At 37.8% G+C, this 19,879-nt stretch overlaps 1 protein-coding gene across 1 annotated transcript in view; it reads right to left on the reverse strand.

The window, feature by feature from the left end:
* cep170aa (centrosomal protein 170Aa) overlaps nucleotides 1–19,879 on the reverse strand; it is a 33,541-nt gene that overhangs the window by 3,683 nt on the left and 9,979 nt on the right. Inside the window, 17 exon segments of the mRNA XM_055164379.1 lie at nucleotides 70–299; nucleotides 301–338; nucleotides 1,232–1,282; nucleotides 1,400–2,932; nucleotides 3,004–3,121; nucleotides 3,577–3,660; nucleotides 4,866–5,149; nucleotides 5,326–5,676; nucleotides 7,547–7,852; nucleotides 8,456–8,626; nucleotides 10,771–10,908; nucleotides 12,614–12,827; nucleotides 13,270–13,325; nucleotides 13,500–13,581; nucleotides 15,800–15,889; nucleotides 17,583–17,716; nucleotides 17,799–17,865. Coding sequence (XP_055020354.1) covers nucleotides 70–299; nucleotides 301–338; nucleotides 1,232–1,282; nucleotides 1,400–2,932; nucleotides 3,004–3,121; nucleotides 3,577–3,660; nucleotides 4,866–5,149; nucleotides 5,326–5,676; nucleotides 7,547–7,852; nucleotides 8,456–8,626; nucleotides 10,771–10,908; nucleotides 12,614–12,827; nucleotides 13,270–13,325; nucleotides 13,500–13,581; nucleotides 15,800–15,889; nucleotides 17,583–17,687 — 3,851 coding nt within the window. The 5' untranslated portion in view covers nucleotides 17,688–17,716; nucleotides 17,799–17,865.

Here is a 19,879-nt window from a genome sequence, read left to right on the forward strand (position 1 = left end):
ATTATGACCATTTATCTCTTAAATCATGCACTGATAACAGATATTTGATATAAATAAGTAGATCAATACCTGGCTATCTCTTCACTGTGTGCCGTCCAGTCCTTAATGTATTCTTCTTGCTCTTTCATGCGATGTTTCATCACTCCACTTGACCCTGTCACCATACTGGACACTGGACTTGCAGTGCTGAGTTTTGTGCTGCGATGTGACACCAGGTGATGGGGGCGTACATGTGAGCGTCCTCCATGTTTAGGAGAATTTCTGGACGAGCCAAACTCTTCTTCTGACGTGGAGCCATACTTCTGGAGGTAAGCGCCTCCATCGACTGCTGCTGGCCACTGAAATGTAAAAATGGAGATTAGGCTCATGCATGTGGTTTTCGTAGAATTGAATAATATTAGTATGTTTTTCATCAAATACAAAATGTTACTCTGCCAGCCCAAAGCAAATTATTAGTTAAAAGACTTTGTTATGACAAAATCACTATTACTATATAACAAGAGTGAAAGAAAGTATGGTTATTAAAAAATAATAATAATAAATAAATCAAACACCTATCCTATTTGCCAGGCAGTAGCAAACCATGTTAAAGCTGCGTTTGAAATAGCCATAATGATAAACCCACAGTAAAAACAACAAAAAAGTCCTTGGTCTGCCCACAAGGTGGAGCAGTGCATCACCAAGTGAGACTGGTCACAGCTAGATGGTGAATGATCTGCATCAAAACTACTTCAGCTTTGTTGAAGTAATTTCAACCTCATTTTATTTGCATTTTAAATGCATATTCTGTTATATTTCTTTATCCAATAAATTGGTTACTTAATTGATTATCTGGTAACTTTATGTCAATACATTTTCTACAAACAAGTTTTGACAGTAGTGAACTATCAAATTGAAAAGTGGCATATAATGAGTTATATCCTATTCTAGGACAGGACAATTGCATACTTTTATGTTTATTAACCCTTAATACCCTTAGTTTTTTTGTGCTACAACTTTCCCCCTCTTTACAGCATATTAATTAACAGTTTGTATTTTCTTTATTAAACACCATATTAATTATGAACACACCCCATATTTAATTAAAATACAGGAGAGGTTAAAATGTGTAGTTACATCTAAAAACCCAAAGCCAATTCTAATTTGAACAGTTTTTGCAGGTGTGACAAGCTATGTTGTGTGACTGTTTAGAGATCTGACACACAAATGCCACAAATCTATTGTACTGTACCCAGCACTTCCTCTTCTGCAGTCCAGCCCTCATGACTGGGCTGAAAGCTTTCTATGTAAGGAGAAACCACAAATTCAGCATAAAACAACATAAATATTTAGATTATGATGAAATAACATAGACTGACTTATGATATTCTTGTTACACATTTGCTATGTGTTTGCTCACCTGTGGGTGAACAGTATCCAGCTGTAATTGGTTTAGTCTTGGTCTCATTCAATTTGGACACACTGTTGGCTCTCATTCTGGGTGTTAACTTATTTTCTGTGGGTGTTGAAGAGCGTAAACCCAGGCGCAGGGCAGTCTCATTGGTCATTCGCGGTGAAGAGGCACTGTTTCGGGCTACCGTACATTCAGAGTCACTGCGGGCCGAAATGGAGCCCACACGATTCCTTCGAGGCTGCGCCAACATGTCCAGCCGAGACAGCCCCTTTCGACCAGAGGGAGGTTTGGAGGTGGAGCTGGTAGTGGACACCTCAGATGCTACGGACACTCTGTCTGCATCAGCCAGGTCTGTGTCTGATGTGTCCCCCAACCGGGCACGACGGAGCAGGGAGGCTCTCGTGGGCCGAGGCTGAGGCAGTGAGCCCTGCTTGTTCACAGCAGAAGTTGGAGCTCCTGGCACACTGCGACTTGCTTTTGAAGAACTGCCTATAGGAGTTTTACTGGATTTGGTATCAAGTTTACAGACACTGTCCTCTGTCTGCCCACGTCTGTGTAATGAGTGTCCAAAGCTAGGGCCAGAATAAGTCTCCTGGTCTGAGGAGAGAATATCGGAGATAGGGAATGAGGATGTCTGATCATCATCGGTGAGGTCTAAAGAGGGCTGGCGAGCTTTGGAGGCAGGGGATGGCTGGACAGACCGTCGTGTAGATGTATCCACTGGTCTGGTTTTTGTCTTTTTCTCTAGGCGTTCCCGGGCACTGGCATTAGTGACACTGGTCCTGGAGGACGTACTCATGTTACTCTTCTCTCTGTGCATACTGCTGAGAGAGCGACGCTTTTGCACACCACCCGTTCCCGTCCTCCGTTCACCCTCTCCTGCCACATGACTGGCAGTACTGGCTGTGTCCACATCTGACTCAGGAGACAGAGAGTCTGTGCGTTTGGGTAAGCCTGGGCCTAATCCCTGGACGCTCTTTCCACTTTTAGTGTTTTTCTGGTCTGTTTTATTTTCGTCTCTTAGTTTGGCCTCTAAAAATGCCATTACAGCCTCTGTGTCCTTCAGGAGCGTGGCAGTGTCCATGCTGCCCACAGAGTCACTGCGGTCTCGTCCAACAGCACCTCTGTTGATTCGCGGGATGAGCTCCGTGGGCACGGTGCCACTGGGCTTCTCTATAGTGAAGCTTCCCTGGCGCACAAGAGCCTTTCCTGTTTCAGCCCCACCCCCTTTCCTCTCTGCGGACCGTATCCTCCTCTCTGTGCTGCTGGAGCTGCGTGTGTGAGCTTTGGATGGAGAGGACATTGAGCCTTGTTTACTTTTACTGACCACCTCTCCATTCTCCATGGGATACTCTCCTTTGTTCCCCTTTTCGGGGGGCTCAATGTCCTGTTTCTCCCCAATTTCAGACCTCACTCCCACTTTGGATCTGCTCAACAGGTCATCCACAGGAAGCTGGGGAAGTGTTCTGCGCTTGTCATTCGAGCTGTTGGAGGATTCATCTTTGCTGAATGGTGCCCCTGACTCAGTTGCATCTGCTCCTGGAAATAGGTAGAGTGAAATAATTTGTCGCCATTTACAAATTCAGTAGTAAAGAAATATTACACATTACCTCTTTCTTTATGCAAATAGGTTCCGGTCTCTGCTCCTGAGCCCTCAGGATCAGTTCTGGTGTGATTGGCGGCCAAGCTGGCCCATTGAGAGACCCAGCTTGAGTCGTCTGCTGCAGCCTACAAGTGCAAATAAAACATAGCAATAAGTAAAAGGTAGGAAAAAGAACAATACTGTTAAAAACTATAGAATCTCTTTTGACGAATATTTAGTTTGGAAGATTTTTTTAGAAAATTAACACATACATTTAAATTTTCTGTTCAAAACACTGTAATTAAGAGAGACAACATTAAAATCTTTGCTTAATAATTACATTTTCCTTTTATGTGGATATTACAGGAAAATGCCTCAAGGGCGGAGTGTGTTTCTCTTCATGTGGCATGATCTAGGTCAACCTCAGATAGTAAAGACCATTCCACTCACAAGAACTGGGTTGGGAATTAGTTCAATCAATCCATGACAGTGACGGCTCAAATAATAGCTGTACCACTGTACCACTATGGCAAAAATGCACAACTAATAAACTAACTTTAAAAAGAAATCTAGCATTTTGTGTAGACTGTTCCTCCTTTACCTCCTTTGTGGTTTTGGCTGTTTCTTTGCCTTCCTGGGCTTCTTGCTGAGTACTGGAGCTCTGGTCCTGCTGCACACCAAACACCTGCACACATTTCAATAAATTATCATAATGTGACACCAATCTGGACTTTATGAAGACACAAATAATTAGATAGGCAAAAGAGAAATTTGGACAAATAACTCAAGCGTACAATGTGCCATATGAATGAATGTCATGGTAACAAACTGCTCTCAAAGTACATGGGCAAGAAGTGGAATTATAGTGTCAGCTAATTATAGGAATTAACATAACAACAACTCCCAGAATGGGAAGTAATGCACATGGACTGAAGTAGAGCTTGAATACAAAATAGCACACAGACACAGCAATTACTAGACTGTCCCAATGATGGAACAATAAGTAAACAGACCTGTTTTTGTATGATTTTTACAGGCATACTGCTACTGTTGACAGTGTCTTTCTTTCTAATTGTTTCATTTACTTAATATCCTGAATCACTTTTAATGCAGCCTACGCTCAAACACAAACACGGTGTCTATTTTTCTCCATCTATTGCTCCTGTTATCTAGTGCATTTTGAGTGAAAAATCATATTTCTTTTACCATATTCGATAGCCACCATCATATGATAGCAGTGTAGGGTAAAATACTTTGAAAATGTATTTAGTTACAGAATACGGTATCTCTGCATTAGAATGTATTTTATAATACTGATACGTGGTCCAATCAGAGTACAGTATTCTGAATGCTTATAATACTTTTACATGGAGTTGCATTTAAATTGTAGCATAAACAGGCAACATAGGATTAAAATAGCTTTAGTTTCACTGTCACACATGATCCCACCACAATAGCAGTGGGCTATATTTTTTTCTCAGCAATTCTGTGTAGTTTGAAGCCTAAACGGTGATAGATCAAGTAGTGCATATATTGCTTTGATTTTTAGAAAAGTAACTGTATTCTGAATACCACCAAATGTGTATTCTGATATGTATTCAGTTACTTCCCAACACTGTATGATATCCTATTATATTATACCATGTAAAAAATGGAGGGAGGAGAGTGTAAGTGCAAGTGAAACTCCCTGAAGCATATGTTTATAAAGGGCAATACTTGATGGAAAAAGTGTCTTTGGGCTAAAGTAAAAGCATTATGGTTTGTCAGTCAACAGTGAGCAGCCTCATAGGCCTTACTAACAATGAAAAGGCCATATTTATAGGGAATAAAACATAGTTTACTAATGTTTAACAATTGAATCATGTAAATAGATACTGTATAAGAACATACCTTATCTATCATGCGCCTGGCCTCTTCCTCTTCTGGGTTCTTGTTTTCCAGCTCAATAGTGTATGTCCCCTTATCACTGTGGTCATCGTCAGCTGCCCCAGTGGTCTCTGCTTCTCTGCCTGCAGTGGAGGTGTCTTCACTGGGGCTAGTGGGGCTCCCTGTTGCTAGCCCGGTGCTGGCTGTACTCTTGATACTTGGATCTTCTGACCTTTGCTTGAGAAGGACACGTGCAGCATTGGGTGCACCCGCTGTCACTGTTGCTGGAATTGGAGCAGGGACTTTACCTAAAGATATAACAACATAGATTCAGCATACAGATTCAGGTACAGTTTGTACAAGTTGTCAGCCAAAATATCAAAGCACATTTATTTTTATTTTAGTGATTACGGCAATGGCTATTACTACTTGAGTCCACAATGTAGGAGCATATGTTGTCTTACACACACATCAAAAACAATACCTGCATCTGAGGCTGTTGTTGCCGAGGTGGATATGCTGAACACCTTTGGATGAGCAGGGGGGTGTGGATAAAGACCCTCTGCACCTGGCCCTCCTGCTAAAAGAGGTGCAGTTTGGGAAAAAGAATAGGACCGTCTCTTTCGAGGGTTTTCCTCATCATATAACTCGATCATAAAAGCAGTGCGGGTCCCAGATGTCCGAGATCCGCAAACATTCAAACTTCCTGTTCCCCCTGCTCCGGATTGGCTGTGAGCAGCTTTTAGCCTTTCTTCCAGTGCATGGCGACGGCTAGCAAAACGCAGGCCAAGTCCATTTTCAGAGTCACTTTGGGTACCGTCCTCATGCTTGCTGCCTACATGAAGAGAAACCATGTAAAGTGTCATTGACCTGTATGTTTACACAAGTTCCTTTGGCAAATATTATCTAGGTCACAATTCAAAAGGACATAGGAAAGGTAAAGTGATAACAAGGCACTGACTGATCCCATCAAAAAGTGAATTCAAACTTATTTAATAATGCCAAATACCATTTTAAGAAACTAATCTCTCATACTGTACCCATGAGCTGGAAAACAAGTGTGTAATATTACAGTACAATTTGCAATACAATATATCACACATGAATAGCACCAAGAACCACATCAAACCAACTAAACTACAATAACTAAGAATACCTCTTTGTGAAAACAACATTATCCAGGTTGTATTCTCATCTTCCAACTGGCTAGCCAAATGATGGTTATTTCTGCAGTTTATTGCATCTGGCTCCAATGGACATATCCTCTTAGGACTGTGCAGTGGCAGACAGTGTACCACGCTAATCCAGACATGCCACCCACATGCTCACTAGCCCAGCCTACTTCACTCATTGAGGGGGAGGGGATGAGGATACAGCAGGTTGTATAAAGGAAGAGATGGGTCTTTACTAATGGAAGACGATGAATGAATGAAAGAAAAGAGGACTGAGTCAAAAGCAACTCAGAAATAGAAAAAAATGGTCCTGTAGTATATTTTACCAGAAGTGAATTTTAAAGCCAAAAATCTGCTTTTGAGGCTTCATAAAAACCTACAAATCCCACAACAGAGATTTTCAAACTTCCAATATCTATATCATTAGGACAATAAAGTGATGTTTTAGATGCACACATAGGGATGTGATCCTCCCTGTGTTGAACAAAGACCCTGTTTCCAGAGGCATAATAGAGAACAGTGAGCACTCTGTGACGGACCGGTCCTCTCTCCTGTTAGTGCTGCCAGGACACAGAATAGAAGGAAATGCAACCACATGCACATGCAAACACATATTTAGAAAGCAGTTACACTATTTTTTTTACTTAAACACAAAAATCTAAACAAATTTCCAATTAACTTCTTCTACCACAAATTCTGCTGATTAAAGTCTAGCATAAAAGACCCAGCACACATCTCATTACAGTTACATCTGGAGTGTCAAACAATAATAATAATAATCAACAATCGCACTCACCCTGAATGTCTCATAAACATCTTGCACATATTCTGAAATCTTCAAATACAGATGCTCAGAGCAGTATTTAAAAGTACACATTTGCATATTATTGTCTGTCTTCTTGCATGCACAGTCCCCACATCTGCATCATGCTTACTACAACAACTATGTGCTCAAACTGCAGTGCCCACTAGCCTGCCTCCTATCTGCTTTCACTGCAGTCCAGCCAACCACCCCCCTCTCTCACTTGCTTTCTGCCCTGCCTGTCTAGTAACAGTGCAGTCAATTCACACATTGTATATTATGTCAACAGCTTTTTTAAGGGTATTGCCATTTCACCTACATTAAAATCAAGACATTTAAATCTAGTGGCTAACATGCATTAAGGGACCTGCATTTTCTAACTGATAGAACTTTCCCTCCTTTACATGTGTATCAGTGTATCAGTCTATAGACACTGTTCACATGTAGTTCAGAGCATGTCTAATACAAACTATCATTATTACAAAAGGGAGCAGCATTGATTCACTGGGAGGTGGATGATGTCAGCAGAACCCTGCTTAATTGGGGTTTAAGGTTCCTATGTATTGGCCTTACAAGTTATATCTTTGGCCCTGCTCCCAACAAACAACAATTCTGTCAATGTTAACATTTTCTTTCTTTCTTATCAAAACTTGCCAAACTGAATATTTGGATTACTGTGAGACAACTGTATAAAGTGTTAATAATAGTATATAACAGTAAAAAATCCTCACCTTTTAACCTTTTAAGATGCACGGGTACATCACTCTTGATGCTCTTGCTTTCCTCCTCTGTAGATTCACTGCGCATGAGCGTGGGGTCATTCTGTGCCAACCAATCTGCCACCTTGCTCTCAGATGCAATCATAGCAGCCTGGAGTGTGCTCAGATCTCTTGCACTTGCCCCTCCACTTCCTGGTCCGCTCTTTTTGGACCGTGATCGGTGGTGGTCAGATGTAAACTTGGACACATGGTCTTTGATGGTGACTTTTCCTGGTGAGGTGTTGTCAAACTCTATGGTGAAGGAGGCATGCCCTTGAGCTAATGAAAAAACAGGAAACGCATGAGCAGTGACACAATGGTGCAAGTTTCTGTTTTATCAGGTTAGAGGCCATTGAAAATTTGGCGTTTGAAGTCTGCAGTCAGTCTCATTTAATAGCCCCGTATTATGCTTTTTTCTGATCTTTATTATAATGTTGTTTCCACATCAAAAAAATACCTGGAGTTTTGTTTAATTTCAGTCACCCATGTTTAACACATAAACCCTGCATATTTAGGGTGAGTTCTTCTCTTAAACTGCAAACACTCTGTTCAAACTTGTGATGTCATGTGGTAATACAGAAGGTGCCCACTGCATTTTGAAACTCCATACACCTTCACTAGAATCATCACCTATCTCTACTGAACAAAGGGTAAAAGGTAGCTGTTAACTTGAAAACTACTGCTTCATAACATCACAAAGTGGAACCGAGCATTTTGAGCCTTGGAGATGTAGATAGTCTAATAATAAAGGGTTACTCAAACATGCGTGAATGATACAAAACACAACTCCAAGTGTGTTTTTGATGGGGTACCAAGCATTCTAACATGTCAGAGTCAATTTTGCATAATATTCTACACTTGGTACATAAAATGAGCCTTTACCTGTAGTGGTTTGAGTGGGTCCTTCAGTGTCCTTAGTGGGAATTTCATGGATGCCATTATTGGCCATGTGATTCTCCTTGGTGGGAATATCAAAGAGGCTGGAGTTGTGCCCAGTGGATGCATGTAGACTGTCCTCTTTAGTCTTCTCCCTTTGATGTGCCTCTTTGCTGTCTGTAGCAGAATAAAACACAAACATATTTAGGGAATACTTTATTTGTTAAAAGACTAAATTCACTGAAAATGACCAGAATTTCTTAGAACTGTAAAATTTCACATAGAATATCATCATCAAGAGGATGCTGCTTTTTACTGATACTTTGCAGCTGATGTCATCAACATTTCCTAGAAATGTAATGCTAAGTGAAACTACTCAAACTACTCAAGTTAGACTTAATCTGATCTGAATGTTAACACAATCTAACCAGAAAGAGCTAATTTGGTTGGAACTACAACAGATAAGATGATTTGTGCGCTTAAATAAATCTCTCACACATAAAATTACAGCTAGCAGTTTTTCATTTTCCTTTTTTTGAAAATCATCTAATTTCCATACCTGTATTGATCACAGGCTCCTGAAAATGTGTTTTTTAGTTTTTTAGTCTATTAAAACATTTTTGGCCATTTTTGCCAATATGTGCATTATGTTACAAACTGCTGAATATTCCAACACTAGAATTACATGTAGAACACCCCCGGCGTGATGTAACTGCAAAGTATCAATACCGTATGCCATTAATAGAAGAGCCAGTGCACCACGAAAACCTATGCTCCTCGCTATTATTCATCTATTGACCATCAAAACACCCAAATGTCAAAATGATAAATCACTCTCACAAAAATAGATTGCCATCTGCTTCATGATCAGGAATGAACTTCTGCTGATTACATGTATGGGCTTCAGCTTTACATTTTAAGTTTATATAACCCTAGCGCCTGTCATGAGTTGACAGTTAATTTATTGACTAATCATTCAATAAGTAAAGAGATGAAAATATTGCTTTGGCAAGATATGTTTTTATCATGAGGACCTTTTATTTTTATTTTTTGAAGTGCAGTGTTTCATTGTGCCATTTATGACTCATGTTCTATTCACTATATGGTTAATTTAGAAGAAGGTCACTTGGATTATCCTGCTTTAGTTCCTTCTATTACTTATGTGATAGTGTAACTGTCATGAGTCACATGGTCTTCTGGGAAATCAGAGAGAAGTTTAGATAGCATTCTTGCTCAAACACAAAGAACACATTACAACAAATAAGATTTAAATTTAGTCATCACAAATTGGTCATAAGTCTCTATTCAAGGTAGACATTCTAAAATGAGCTACACTGGGATCACTTACCAGAGAACCACAGCACTTCAGCAGCATCTGAGCGTGGCTTGTGTATAGTGTGCGTTTATGTGTTGAGACCGGGAGAAATGGGGGAGCTAGTGCAATGGCGTAACCCAATCAGCCTGAGTGACAATACACAAGGAGGGGGTAGGGACGCTGACAACACTGCCTATTCACTCACTAAGGAGAAAAGAACACACAAACTAACGGGCATGAACCTGGACACACACTCAAGTGTTCTCAGCATTGCTCACTTGATGACATCTGTACCTTATAGTTTGTTAGCTCTTAAATGTTATAGATTCAGTTTAAGCACGAGTACATTGATAACGTTGTCTTATATGCATTCATTTCAAACTTCATAAACAGCCAAAACAATACCTGCTTCCTTCTGACAACACAAGGCTCAAAAGTTCAATTATTTGGAAAAAAAAATAAAATTCACTCACCAACTTCGAAAGCAGAGGGAACCAACCCCATTGATTCTGTTACTGTCAAGATTACTTTAATTTGTTTAAGAAAACGTTTTTGTGAAGCAGGAAAGCAGTCCATAAAATACTCCTAACCTCTGTGTAGTTGAAAATGTCCAGCCTGCTAAGACATTGTCCTGTATCTATCCAGATGTGTCAGAGATTTGAGGGAGCTCAAGACCTTAACCTCCCCCTCGTCAGAATAACTACCAGCTCCACTCAATCTGCGAAGAGTGATTTTATAAAGCTGAGCCTCTATTGGTGTAGACTCTAATCCAGTTACCCTGACAACACACCACCAGTTTACAGAACCCCCAAGTCCAGCAGTAGTCACAGCCTCTCTGACGCACACAGATGCTCTGAAACAGGCCTTTGTGCACACTTATGTACAGACTATTGTTACACACACATACAAGTACAATCACAGATCAATTCAGCCTTAACCCTCAACTGAAAAACAGAAGGTTCTCTAAATAAATGCAGTTTGTTGATAATCACTGAGGAGAACAGACCTGAGACTGAGCTGTCATGTTTTTTACTGGAGGATTTTGTTTCTTGTTTGAAAGAGTTTTCATCATCTGCATCTCCATCCCCCCACCAAGATGGTTGTCCATACAGTGGTGTCCCACGATGCAAAGCGGCAAGATCCCCTTTGGCAGATACAAATGCAGTTATAAATACAAGTAAATACATAATAAATTACTCTTATTATTTACACAGTTGTGTAGTATATGTTTCAATAAAATCTTTCTGTAACATAGATTGGGATTATCAAAATTGGTTTGTGAAAATTTGTATTGTGTTAAAAATGTGTTTTTATTATAATGTATTTTATATAATAATATATCATAATTATAATATATAATGTATCGCAATTGATATTGAATATCAATCTTTTTCTTTAGCATCACAATCAAATTCATTTTACTATCGTAACGCTAATGTAAACAGAGCTAGCTGCTCTTCTACACCAACAACGTAACAAGGAAACACATTTAGCTCATTGAATTACATTTACATTACATTTAGTGCCTAATAAGCATCCTGTGACCTCTAGTTAGACTAAAATAGAGTGATAAAAAGAGAGAGCAATTATGGTCTTTCCCAAACAACACCATAGCCTTGTCTCTTTTATATAGTACTTCAATGTTAACATCCTGTACGCCTCCCACCAAAATACCCCCTTCTTTAAAATATAGGTTTAATGTCAGTCTATAGTTAATTATAGACTCATTTTCCAAAGGGGGTGTTAAAGCACATGCCCTTCATATAAAAGTGACTATATTCACTATATCCTATGTGAAACCTGGTATTACAGTAACACACTAGGATTATGTCTTTACAATGAAGTAAGGTTGACATTATAAATCATCTGTAATATGTGACAATAACTAACACAATTTATTTGACTACATGAGTTAAAATGGGCAGTGGGGACACAGTGTAAATATTTTTGTATTTAGGAGACCACATTCATTGCAATATATTGCTGAGGGTTATATTATGACAAATTCTGACCCTATTATGCATTAGATGCTTAATCTGTACTGACATACAAGCTTCATGTGGCCTTGTTTCAACATCTGGAGCTTACTCAGGACCCCTGAAAGCACTATGTTCACTGATCTGTCATTAGGGACACCCACATATTTGGGTTTCATTCATAGATGTATTAAAATGTTTACAGCTATGTGCCTTATACCAACTGGCCAGGTTGGCCAAATTAAGAAACATACTATATTTCACTAATTATAATCGGAGCTTTGTATTTAAAAGTTCTATATTACACAGAATTGACTCATGTGAGCTTTAAACCATGTTACAATGTTGTTACCTCATAAAAGACATACCCAAAGTTGTGTTTTGTTTCATTCACACATTTTTCTGTAATCCTTTATTATTAGCCTTTTTACATCTCCAAAACTCAAAATACTCTAATCCATCTTGTGATGTCATGTAGTGATAATTATAAAGTTGACCTAAAGTTAAACCTTTAGGTCAGGAGAGATTGGCAATTCCAGAGCTGAAATTATCCCACTCGTTCTAATGAAGGTGTATGGAGTTTAAAAACACAGTTGAACACTTCCTGCCTTACCACATGACATCACAAAGTGGAGTAAAAGTGGAAAGAAATATGCAAGATTTATGTGTTACAAATGTATGACTGAAACAAAACACAACTCCAGGTATGTTGTTGATGAGACAACAACATTATAAGATAAATCAGAAAATTGTGTAACCCTAAAAGCCATCATTTTCATGTATGGTGTTGAATTGGAATGGGCATAAAAAGTAGATTTAATTGCACGCATGCATTGTAACACACTGCATTAAGTTGTTGTCAATAGTGTTTACCTCCTGTCTTGTCCTCTGGTTTCTGGGCATCTGCTGGTTTTGCTGATGGCTCTTTAAAGGAAGTGGCCCCATCAAGTGGCCTCTGGGTGCTGCTACTGGGAGACTTAAGTGCCTTAGAGGGAGACTTAACAGGAGATTTGACTGTTGTGGTTGTTGCAGTGGTATCACTATTGGGCTTTTTGCTGAGCTGAAGTCCACTGGTAAACTTCTCGTGCTAGAAGAATAATGTCACATTTCATACAACACAAACAAATATGAAAAATAGTACCAATGATAAGAGTAGGAATGGGACAATAAACAATAATATCATTTATCTTGATAAAAAGGGTACCCAGTAATTTTATTTATTTTCATTTTTTATAACCGTGATAATCGCCAACAAAGATCATCTCTATTTTATCACCAGAATGTGCAGAAAACAACTATTAATCCATGATTATCTGTTCTCGATCATTGTTGTTTTCACTTATAACAAAGTGCAATACTATAATAATTGTTTAAATATGGAACTTACTAATAATATTACAATTCAAATTATTTACATTCATAAAATGTAACTTTAATCATTATCGTGATATAACTATTTTGGCAAGGATTATTGTGACGGCAAATGTCAATATCGTCCCATGCCTAGATAAGAGGCAAATAAGTGCTACCTTAAGTGCTTCCTCTGGCACGGTGAGTTCCCCTTGCACAACCGTGAATAAGTTGGTATGTGAAACCAGGTTAAGGAAATATCCACAACATGCACAAAGGTGAACAAGCAGTTGAAACATAAATACGTGATATAATGTAGAAAGAAAATAAAAAATGGGGAAATCTCAAATAAAGAGAAAGAAGAAGTTAGTAGCTATTTGATTTGTTTCATGACAAGGAAGTAAAAGGATATCATAACCAAACCTCAGCTTGTCCTCCAACTTTAGAGTAATGTACATCTGCTCCTGAATGCGGACATCGTTTACAAACGTCTAAAGAGGAGAGGAACAACATGGCAAAGCATAATTAATTAATGATATAATGATCATGTCAGCTGTTATACTGAGGAAATGGTTTTACTAATGTTCTATGTCTTACTTCCCTTAAGGGTTCTAAATAGTGCTGAGCCTTAACTGCCATTTGAGCTCAAGAGCTTATGAAATCTCAAGAACTCAAGAACTGTATTAATTTACACTTAACACACAAGCAGCTATTTAGATACAATTTCACAAATATTAGGTCCATGGGATAAGGCCAAATTACTCAGACACTTCCCACAATACATCAAATGTATTCATACTTAAAGATCCTAAATTATGCAAAATTTACTCTTGTGAGCTGTAAGTCATGTTATAATAGTGTCACTTTTTCAAAAACATATCCAGAGTTGTGTTTTGTTTCATTCACACATGTTTGAGTAAGCTTTTGAGTTTACCTTTTGTTCAGTAGACACTGTCAATTCCAGGACTGAAATTATCCAAATTATCCTAGTGAGGGTGTATGGAGTTTAAAAACAGTGCCTGTATGTAGTAATGCCTGTATAATCACAAGACTTCACAATGTGGAACAGTGTTTTCAGTCTAAATATGCAGGATTTGTGTGAACATGTGTGAATGAAACAAAAACATCTCCAGGTATTTATTTTTCTTTCTGGTGGAAAACAACATTCCAACATAGATCAGAAAACAGAATAATATGGGCTTTTTAATACAGTAACAAAATAGCAGTATAGTATTAGTACACACGACATAAAATCATTTTCTGTTCTGAACTGTCTTACTCATTCTGTTCCTATTTTCTATTTCTACCTCACTCTGCAGTGGTCAGGTTTCACAGAGTGGCACGTGAAATCCAATACCACATTCCTGCCTTTACCAAAGCAGCAATAAAACTCTCCAAAATCAGATTCTCACTCAAGTAACACACTCCCAGCACACCCAATGCACTGACTCAGCAGAAGAAAAACATCCTTTGAAACCAGCTAGAAGAAGGCCACGGTTAATGACCAAGCAGGAAGTGGCAGTGACTTGGGCTTCCTGTCTGAAGCTGGAGAGGACGTGAGGGACGTGGTGCAGATGTGTTCAGTGTGTGGGCTGTGAGTGAGTGGGTTATCGCCATAGTTGACTAATGCAGTATGAACTATAAAGCAGTTACTCAGCTTAAAGGTACACTGCGTAATATTTCTAGTGGAGGGCCTGCCACCTGATGTCTCCATGGAAATGTTATTACTTTGTCTAGAATGTACCGCAGTATAGATTAAATTTATTTATCACAAAAGAGACAAACAAGGCTACAGCACTATGCTACATTACAATTTAGATCTGTGTGGAGAGTTGTCCCTATTCATAGAAGGAATTATTCTATTTTTGAGCAATAGAAACACCGTTAATGAATAATTGCTTGATGGTTATGTTTAAAGTAATCCAATGAAACATTCCAGGCAAAGCAATAACATCTCCATAGAGACAAGTAACCCAGAAAAGTTGCACAATGCACCTTAAAGCATGGTAAAATCAATGTGTGTTTTCAGGGTATAGTTTAAAATAATAAAAGGAGGATTCTCTTTTCAATTAATTTAAGGTTAGTTTAAAGGTGACCTAAAGATGTGTCTTTTGTGCCTTAGGAAATAATTTGCATATAATTAAGTTTGAAATTAGTTAAAGTGTGATAGAAATCTATTGACTTTGATTGATTAACCTCTACTCTTATCCTTTCTTCTGTAATTTATCTTAAAAGTGGGAATTTTCCACAGTCTCTTTCCTTATTACAGCATCACAACAATTTGTACATTATCAAACCTATTGTGCGTGGCTTGTTTACATCTACATATATTAGGCTTGTTAAAAGTATCAAAAATCACTACTACTATGCTAACTGATACTAAAACCAGAATAGAAACTAGATATTCATATGAGCAGGTATTGATACTAAAAAATCCCATTCACAGGACAGAAATGAATTTTCCTGAATATCTTAAAAATGATCTTGAGTTCCATCAGAACAAGTATAATACCGCATAACACCCATGCACCACAACTGTAACACCACATGGTATTATAAAAGAAAATACTATAATTTAATGTTGAAAATCACATTCTATTGTATAAATAAAGAGTGTTTTTCTATTATTATCGTGGTATCGGAATCAGTATTGAGTATTAAGTCAATTTTAATAACATACATTGTAGTCTTCGAATATTTCATGCTTACCCCATTCAGACTGCCCAGATCTTTGACCTTGTGCTCGTCAGTTCCAGGCTCATAGTTGATGACTGCATGCTGTTTGTCCACACTGCGGGACTGCAAATAAAACATAATAAAAAGACCATTAATGAACTCAATTACTAATACACACCACTAATATTACTACTTACTATTACTCTTACTGTGTATTATTGCTAATACACACAACTAATCACAAACTAGCACTGACAGGACTATTTTGCACAGTTATTAAAAAGCTGCAGATATATACAGGGCAATGTAAGGATGAACAAATATTGATTTTCTATGGCCTTGAGTTCAGATATAACACATTACATACCTAGAAGCCCTTCTCACTTACAGGGAATGACACAGGAATTTTTTAGGAATGTTAAAGATAAGAAGGAAAATGCAAGGAAGTCAGCCAGACCTTGATGTGTAATGAGTCTTTTACCATAATCAGGGCTTTTATGCCAGGTAAAGCTGTCAGGTGGTTAATTATAGTTTTAGTGTGTCTTAATGTTGGTGATAGTATTACACATTGATGTATACATCTGTAATATACTATAAAATCACTTATATAAAAAATATATATCACCTGAGTAAGAGTCAAGCCTGATTCTTTGGAAGCAGAAACAGGCTTTTTGAGAGAGAAAACACATCCTTCAGTATTTCTCATATCTGATTGATAAACAACGCTATCACTGTAAGCATTTGTCTCTAAGGCCAATATATAAAGAGACAGCTGTTCTGATCTTAAAGTTATGAAAAATTACAGATGTCAAACAATTTTATGCTCATTTTAAAGAACCAGAAAGTTGGACAACACAATGACAGCCAATAACAAAATCACACACAGTGAAATTATTATTATTTTTTTTTAAATGCTCATGTGATGAGGCCTTGGCTCAATAAAAAAAAGTCACATGGAGGTGAAGTAAAAATGAACAGATTGACAAAAGATTACATTTGGTCAATTCATTTAACAACAGACTTCAAGATCTCACTAATCTAAGTCAGCAAAAGTTCACAACATTTAAACTTGTGTACAATACATTTTCACATTTAAAGGCTACAATATGTTATGGATTACATGAAGTTCAGTAAAGTGGTGTTGTTTCTAGGTCTTTATGGTAAAAACATGAGCTGAAATTGACAACAGTAGTTGACCAAAACAAACTTTGTCATAACAGTGACTGTGGTACTGCCTTTCACGTATCTGCCCCACTTACTAATAATAGTGACCAGTGAAGGGACTTGAGGTTGTACACACAAATGCATGTGACCTCTTTTTGTGTACTGCGGCAAAAATACAGTGCATACTATAAATACTATTATAAATACTACTACAGTACAACCTTGAAGTTTCTAGGAATATGTACAGGCATTTATATGAAAATTTGAAAATATAATATATTTTGGGGCTCAGTATTTATCATGTGTACATTTTCTTTGTCAAAGTGGGGAGATTTTAGGTATTTTTGTTGTAATACAGTAAGATTTTAGTTGTAGAAGATTGAATAACTAATTTCTGTGGCTAATTATTGGTTCATTCTGCTATTCATTTGTTGTAGCTCAGGCTTTTTAATGATACTGTATATTTAAAATTCTTTACTGGGATTATCTTGCATTATTAGCATTGTGTCAGTGGGACAAAGTAGTTTCAATAATATCGTTTATCATGCCTCAAAATGACAAGCCTAACTGCATGTTCTGCTACATATTAGTATTTGCATATACAATACAAGGCTTAGTGGCTATTGCCTAAGTAAATACTACTTTGACTTACCTGTAGCATGAGTTCGCAGTCATCTCGACCCACAAAGATCATCTCCCGGGGCAGTCTGTGACGTGTGCCCCCACTGCTCACCAGGAACCAGGAGGTCACACTCATCTTGGCTCTCTGCTGAGACCGGTCCACGCCTCCAAGAAACAAAACAACATTTAAAGTTCTTTCTTTCCTTTTTGGTTTTGCTATGACAATGAAAATTTGAGCTTTCCCAACCTTTACACACCTCTGGTCCAGGCTCACTGTTGATAGATCACAAGGAACGCCAGACTGCTAGGCCATCCTAAGGAGAAATAGTGGAAAATACTCTAATCATTATTCAACTCATTGTATTTTCTCAACATAAATTTTACTTAGTACTTTAAATGATTGATCTTAGAATTGATCTTCTCTGTAAAAAGAAATCAGCAGACCAGAAACCATTTTTTACGTGTATAAATAAGCAGTAAAAACACTTAAGCGGCCCATAAGACACATCCTCTCCTCCCTGATCATTGCCAGATGTGAGAGGAGGAAGTGATGTAGGAATGTTGGCTGAACTCCACAATGGGACGTTTACTCTCTCTCTCTCCTCCTCTTCTCTCTCTGTCAGATGAGCCACAAAACCAGGTCAAACTCAGCAAGAATAACTTTCTAACTTTCTCTTGACTGTCTTGTGGCATGGCATAACAGCACACAATATGCAATAAAAATTTCAAAGTGTAACCACAAATATTTGTTTATTCATATTTTACTGAAAGTGAAGTTAACCCATGTTGATGTAATTAATAAATAAGATGGGGTCTTTGTAAACTACATTTTATTTTAAATTAAACTGGAATAAAATCAGATCCAGTTGTTTCAAGTTGTCAGTGATACGCTTGACGCTTGTTAATCACAAGGTCCAATACTGCTGCAGTAACAAACTGTGGTTTAGAGCAGATTTTGAAAAAATAAATTTAATTTACTTGTATTTACAAAATACACTGATTAAAAAGTGAATACAAAAGTTATGTTCATGACATTAAGACTGAAGCCGTATTTATTGGATTTGGATTTTAAAATTGTGATTGATCAAAACAAGATTGCCATATTTCTCAACCCCAAATGATATGCATACTGTATGCCAGCATATCATCAGAGGGGAAATTAAAGACTATTCCACTAATCTGCCACTCACTTGACCCCAATGCACCAGCTCAATAATCCTTCAGTAACATTTTAACCTTTATAAACTGTGTATCTGATGTTAAAAGTACAGACAATGCAGTGACACTAAATACTGTGTTGTTTAGAGCCTCCACTGAAACCAAAGCCTCAGGAGGGGAGCTGCCTAAATAACCACTCTAATGAAAAAGTGGGAAAGGCGCATGTGTGCGATACAGGGCATAGCAGCCTCTGCGGTACCAGTAAAACCCTCACATAGTACACATGAAAGGCACAGCTGGAGGTAAGCAGAAGGACAGGGTCTGAGAGAAATGCTAAAATATGTGCCCATGAGTACAAAAATGCAAGAAGCAGATGAAAAATCACTTGGCAAAATGTCCTTGCAAAATGTAACAAGACTTTCTTTGTCTCCTATAGCATCCCATCCTTCCTTGTAACCCCCTAAGGCCCAAACTCATGTCACATGTTTGGGAAGTAATCCAAGCTCAAGTTACTGTATTGTTTTGTCCAGTCCAGCAATATTGATACTTCTCTCAGTATGCCAGACTATTTTACAGGATCAGTGCACATGCTAAGTTTTAACACTTTTATATCTTTAAACTGCAAATGCTTCACAGTCTGAAGTTACGATTCACTGCTTCATTTTATGATTGATGTAAGTGTTTGAGAGTGTATTCTGCTGTATTATGCTGTCTCTTCTCCAGGCTATCATTGCAAAGGTGTTCTCAACTAATATACCTGGTCAAATATATATTTAAAAAAAGACAAATAAATAAATAAATTGTGAAATTGTAAAAATAATAATATGATTGTGTATTGTTAATATAGCATTATGTTCAAATTTAAAAAATGAAAACAAATGACAAATGTAAACTTCAAAACAAAGGCTAAATGTAAATAAAAAGTAGGTCATCATAATAAATAAAACAATGTGTAACTTTGTCTGACCAGATGAGTACCACAGGAAGGAAAAGATGCTACTCAATCCTTTCAAACTGTAAAATACTGGATCTTTTATTAAAATGTGTGAGTGATTAGTTTGCAAACTGACAAGAACAACACAGGAGCAGAGCTGGAGTGTTTCTCTTACACTCTTTCAGCACTGGAGCTAATAAAGACGAATGGCAACCTCATGGTTTTGGCAGGAATTC

Source organism: Boleophthalmus pectinirostris, unplaced genomic scaffold (assembly GCF_026225935.1).
Source record: "Boleophthalmus pectinirostris isolate CB_2022bp ecotype Guang Dong unplaced genomic scaffold, ASM2622593v1 HiC_scaffold_652, whole genome shotgun sequence".
In the NCBI taxonomy this organism is placed as follows: domain Eukaryota; kingdom Metazoa; phylum Chordata; class Actinopteri; order Gobiiformes; family Gobiidae; genus Boleophthalmus; species Boleophthalmus pectinirostris.